Genomic DNA, 6,000 nt, shown 5'->3' with positions numbered 1-6,000 from the left:
CTATGGCCCCCTCCCCTTCCCCCTTTATGGCTCACCTCAATTTGAGGTTGCTACAAAAAGTCATTTAATGAGGATGTAGCCTTATGTAACCAGTACAGTACTACACAAAAATAAGTAACCTCATCTAGAGGAATGGATTTGGCGCAGGTCCTGTGAATGGTGCCTGGATGGGGGATTATTGATGGCAGGGTCACTATTCATTTACACAGCACTAGTGTCACTTGGACAAGTGGTAAATGGCTTATATAGCGCCTTCCAAAAGCGCTTTACAACGGCCTCTCATTCACCCATTCACACACACATTCACACACCAATGGCGGCAAGCTACCATGCAAGGCGCCGGCCTGCTCATTGGGAGCAATTTTGGGGTTCAGTGTCTTGCCCAAGGACACTTCGACATGTGGCCAGCCGGGATTCGAACCGCTGATCTGCCAACCTTGTGATCATTAGACGGCGACTCTACCTCCTGCGCCACAGCCGCCCCAAGTGTTTGAAAGCCCCATTCCTGCATAATCACAGAACTCTTATAGTAAAAGTGGTCTTGAAAGTAACCAGTCGGCTCTCACCCTGTTTCAGTAGATAGGCCTTCAGTACCTGGATCCGGTCAACTTATTATGTCATCAAGGGGTCAGATACAAAGTCATAACCAGTGAGAATACACACTTCATCACAAAATATAACCTGTTATCTAGACTGCTGTGGAGATCCTTGCATCTAAAATAAAGCAACTTTGTGGAAGAGTGGACTCATTCAGAGACAAGTCCACGCGGAAGGCACACAATGAATAAATCCATCGCAAACGTCTTACGAAGATTTAATGTACATTTATTCTTAACACGTGGAACATATAGTATAAAGATTTCATACTGAATAAATGATATTCATTAAGCCAAAAAAAGGAAAAAAGAGGAATTTACATCAAGTTTTTAGCTACATCGTCTGAAATACAAATATGCAGAATCCATATCACTGGAAAAAAAGAAAACAAAATTCAAACGGTTTCTTCATCAGGGTCTTGCTTTGTTGTTGAAGGAGCTCAAATGGAACCGCAGACATGATTTTGTTATGTTATGTTCTCTACACCTGTACTGGAGACAAACTGAAACTTGATCTGTGTATGGGGGGGGGGGGGTTGCAAGGGACAGCAGCTGCGCGCCCCTCTTGCGAGACAGGCGGGGTGAGGCGCCAGGGGGAACAGAGGTTAAGTAATCACATGGCGTACTTGATGCAGGGAATTTCACTTGAGAGTAACCTTTTTATTCATCAAAGATTAAAAATGGTGAAGAGCAACAGAAGGTGAGAAAGAGAGAGAGAGTGTAATGTACAACATCATATATACACTGCAGCCTGGACTGCATCTAGAGTTGAGGACCAGTCCTAAAAGGTGACTTCTGTTCTAAGGGTCAAGTCATACAATCGAGGGACAAAGAGAAGAGGTCGGGGTGTTGTAGGTTCACGATACTTTGGGGGGAAAGCCTTTTTTTCTCTCTCAACATTAACTAAAATCATTTTTAAAAACTACAGTTTGCTGCCAAGCCAGCGTATCTCAGTGTGAAACAGTATTATTACAGTATGTTTACAGTTTTTTTAAGGTGTACAGTACAGAAAAAAGTCCTACAATCTACTGCACAGGCCTCCCATTAAAGATGTCTGTTCACAGCCGATAACCTGGTTCCTGTGGGGCTGAGTATATAGCATCCAAGTTACAGCAATTATACCACACGAGAGTCCATGAGTCTATTTAGCCTCCAAACATGAACCAAAAAAATGTTTTTCTCCATGCCCTTCCCCCCCCCCTGCCAACCCCAAGGGAGAACCTGGGTACATGTATCCCCCAAACTCACTGTAAACGAGACAGCAACTTTGGTTACAGTTTTTGTTTTTATTTTTTGTGTTGATTTTTCTTTTCATTAAAAAAGTTCTATCCCGCAGGGCAGCACACACTCTCTCCTAGGCAAGGGTCCCGATCTGCTCGTCTTATCCGTGTTAGTTCCTCTTTTTCAGAAATTTTAAATCCACAGCTACTTCATGAAATCCTTCCTTTAGTGAGAAGCAGGGGTAGAAAGGTCAGACAGTGGAATCCGAGGTGATTTTGCATAAATTAAAAAAAGGACAGTCAGTTTTGCTCTTAGTTCTCTCCACTCACACGCAACAGACACACAAAAAAAAGAAAAAAAGGGGAGGGGAACGGAAAGAGGTGGAGCTGAAACCCCACGGCTGTCATGACTGGCCGATTAGAAACAGTACATCACAGATCACATGGGACACCAGCGAGTTCATGAGGGGGGATACAGAAATGTCCAGTAGCCGTGACTCGTACAGCGTGAACTCTGAGTGGTTCTCCTCCACCTTGGCCAGGGCGTGCAGAGCCCGTGCTGCTCGTCGCATCATGTCCACACTCGTGGGCTCAAAGTGCGCCCCCTGCATGTGCAGCAGGGAGCTCTGGCTCTGCTGGTACTGCGTGGCTGCCAGGCTGTCCTCCAGGAAGCATAGTAGGTTCCCCACGCTGCTCTTTTGCACCGCGATGGCTCGGGCCGCCAGGCTGTCGCCCTGGGCCAGGTTGGCCAGTAGGACCACTGCCATCTCCCTGCAGACGGCCACCTTGCGCTCCCCGACAAGGCGCACCAGCGACCCGTACAGCTTCTCCAGGCGGCTGAAGGGTGGCGTTGCCAGAATGAGGTCGACGTTGTTGTCCTGGATGCTGAGCTTGCTGAGGGTCTCGAGTACCAGTCTCTGGGGGGACAGCGCCGCATGGGGCCCCAGTGTGGGGAAGGGATCGAGGGCCTCGGCCGAGGGGCACACAGCCCAGTGAAGCAGGCCATCCAGCAGAGGAAGGCAGATACTCTCAGGGTAGATGGAGAGGTCCAACTGGCCAGAGATGTTGGCCAGAGTGACCAGGCAGTTCTCCCTCAGCACCTCCAGGCAGTCCCACCACCACTCGTCTCTCTCACAGCTGACACCCTCGTCCTCCTCCTCCTCCTTCTCGTAAGTGACAGGGGCCTGTTTGCGCTCAGGGTGCCTGTGTTGGAGCAGGACCAGGCGGCCCAGCAGCAGCAGCAGGCCCGGGTGTTTTGACATCTCCAGATCGTTCCCGGGGATGAAGGAGAGGCTTCTGACGATGTTTGACACACAGATGCAGCGTCGGGACAGCGTGTCCTGCCAGTCCGACAGGGTGCTGAGTGGGGTCTCATCCTTACTGTGAGGCTCGTCCTCCAGGATCTTGATGTTGCGGCGGCTCTGCTGCTCCGGGCTGATGCTGAGGAGAAACTTGCCGTTCTCCTTCTGTTCCTCGGCCCTGCCGCGCACCGCCTCCTCCGTCACAGAGCCCGGGCGGGCAGACAGCACGTCGTCGATGGTGGCCGTGACCGGTGTGCCCATGGTATGGGAGCTCTTCTCTGACGGCGTCTGTTGAGACGCAGAGGGCTGCGGCTCCACCTCCCCGCTGGACTTGGCTTTCTCCGGGTCCTCCGTCACCATCTCGAGCCCTGTGACTTTCTTCCGGCTCGCGGTGGCCACCGGCGCCCGTTTCCGCTGCTTGAGGAGGTCCTTCCTGCTCTCGAAGTGAGTCTGGATGTGTTCTGTGGTGTCACCGCCGCCAATGCTCCAGTGTATCAAGCCGCTGTTGAAGCTCTGCCGCCGGCCAAACTTGCTGGAGCGGCCCCCAGGGTAGGGGTCTTTCTTCCGCACCATTTTGATGGGAAGTTTGTCGAACTTGCTGGCCTGCTTGGGCCTCTCCTGGGGGACACTGGAGTCCTGGGCTGATGTGGATGAACTGGGCTCCTTGGAGGATGACTCTCCTTCCCTCTCCTCCTCGTCTGCTGCAGACTTTTGATCTTTCTGTGGGTTCTCATCCTTCTCTTGCTTCACCTGGACTAGTGATGACGACGCGTCCGTGCTGCTCTTCTCATCCTCTTCTTCTTCTTCCTCGTCCTCGTCCTCCTCCTCGTCCATGTCCTCCACCTCAGGCTCTGTGCCCTCCTCATCTGAGCAGTCTTCGTCCACAGCGTCTGGGTCTATCAGGGTGCGCTGGCCAGGATCTCCCACCTCATACTCCTTCAGGATACCAAAGATCTCGATGAGGCAGCGTCTGAAGTACTCTACCACCAGCTCCAGGAAACCAGGAAGCTGCAACAGGACAGGACATGCATAAGATTCTCACCACCAACATATTCTAATTGACATTCAATCTTGAGTGTATAGAGTCTTATGAGGGGGCTCTTTAGAGAAGACACCAGAATAGTTCAACCATTTACTAGTACAAGTATGTCAATATTCAGCATTATCATCTCTCAAACCAATGTCAATGTTTCTATGACTCACCTGGCAAAGGTTGAAAGTAGAAATGCTGTTGTCATCATACAGTAGAATATTAATGGTGTCCAAGGCCCAAGTGCTTTCAGCTAATAAGCCTGATTTGAGGGACATCATCACTCTCCAAGCCTCTGGGGTGCCTGTGGTAACACAACAGAAGACACATGAGTGGCTACAAAGGAGTATGTCAGCACGACTCCATGAGCATTACATCATCTAACAATGGCAAAACACGTCATTGAAGAGTCAGAGAGGTCCTGTACCAATATCTTTCATGGTGAGCCGTCGACGGGGCTTGAGGAGGGGTTGGGAGGCCTCCACAGACCCAGGGGGGAAGGCCACGTCTCGTCTGATCAGAGGCGGCTGCACAGGGGCCTGGCCAATGTGCGAGGCGGGCACAGGGGGTCCAGCCTTCTGCATCTTGATGCCCGAGTGCATGTAGGGGGACTTGCTGGGGGACGTCCTGTTCTCGATGGGCCGGGGCATGGGGGTAGGGCTGGACACTTGAGGAATGTGGTTCTGGGAGGACTGGTAGTTGGACTGCAGGGGTCGGGACATGGGGGGCCCGGAACCGCCCGGTCCGTAGGGAGGCTGCCGCTGGTTGACATGGCCTGCCCACTGGCCCTCGTGGTTCATGCGCTGGTCTGAGGGCATCATCTCGTCAGAGCGGTTCATACCGTGGTAGCCGGGGCCCTGGCCTGGTACTCCGGGAGGCCCCTGCCGGTTGGGGTAGTTGTAACCCATCTCGTTGCGGCCTTGCCAGATGGGGCCCTGGGGACCGTCGGGAGCAGACTGCATCGGGCTGCCCATCATCTGGGGGGGCATGGGGGACTGAGAGTTCGGCCCTCCAGAGGCTGGCCGGTCTCTGCCGAAGGGGAAGGGGAACTGGCTCTGCGGGCCGGGGGGTCGGCGGTCACCACCGGGGTAGGCATTGTACTGGTTGTACATGTCCTGTTGGCCCTGGGGTGCAGCGGACTGGGGGCCCTGCTGTTGCTGACTGCTGAAGGGAACGTTGTACATCTCCCCTTCATGGCGCTTGGCAGGAGGGCCGTAGGCCCCATCCACAGGCCGTTTGTAGTTCTGAAAACAGAGAGGAAACATTGTCATCATTTCAATATAAAAACAAATCTAATTTAAAATGTATTGGTTATGAATTACCGAAGGCATTATACATTTTCAAGTTACATGATTTAAATGTAGATGCCACAAACATGTAGGTTGCACTGCTAAGTGCATCCTTGTTTGATCTTTATTTCTTGGCAAACATTTAAAAAGCCTATGAAGCATCATTGGGTTCACAGCTACCAATGGACAAAATGTTCTTACCGGTTGTTGCTGTGGATACATTCCTGGCTGCTGATTGGGATACGGTCCACCAGGGGGCGCACCTTGGCCAGGGTACTGATTACCATAGGAATCATGCCTGGAAACAGCCAACACACAACTCAACTTCAAAACATTGACACAGAAATGAATTGAATTATAAATAAAACAGACTGAAAATTAGAGAAAGATCTCACAAGGACTTACATGTCTAGTAGAGAAAAGCTATACAACTCTACTCTAAGTATAGTAACCAGTGCACTATGGAGTGGGATCCTGTGTAATGTATTACATTTACATTTAGGCATTCCGACACCTTTATCCAAAGCGACTTACACACTAAGTAAGTGAATCTATCCATCCGTC

The 6,000-nt window shown here is 51.3% G+C and overlaps 1 protein-coding gene across 1 annotated transcript in view; it reads right to left on the bottom strand.

The window, feature by feature from the left end:
- Positions 1 to 846: 846 nt before the first annotated feature.
- The window catches only part of arid1ab (AT-rich interactive domain 1Ab), a gene marked incomplete at its 5' end in the record, with an annotated part of 53,122 nt that continues 47,968 nt past the window's right edge, over positions 847 to 6,000 (bottom strand). The window contains 4 exons of the mRNA XM_080532435.1: positions 847 to 4,125; positions 4,321 to 4,451; positions 4,575 to 5,391; positions 5,638 to 5,734. Of these exons, the coding sequence (XP_080388561.1) occupies positions 2,221 to 4,125; positions 4,321 to 4,451; positions 4,575 to 5,391; positions 5,638 to 5,734 (2,950 nt within the window). The 3' untranslated portion in view covers positions 847 to 2,220. The remainder of the gene's footprint in view (positions 4,126 to 4,320; positions 4,452 to 4,574; positions 5,392 to 5,637; positions 5,735 to 6,000) is intronic.

This window comes from Nansenia antarctica (genome assembly GCF_963989245.1).
Source record: "Nansenia antarctica genome assembly, chromosome: 5".
Taxonomy (NCBI): domain Eukaryota; kingdom Metazoa; phylum Chordata; class Actinopteri; order Argentiniformes; family Microstomatidae; genus Nansenia; species Nansenia antarctica.
The sequence above is the reverse complement of the archived record's forward strand: the minus strand, read 5'-3'. Positions and strand labels throughout refer to the sequence as shown.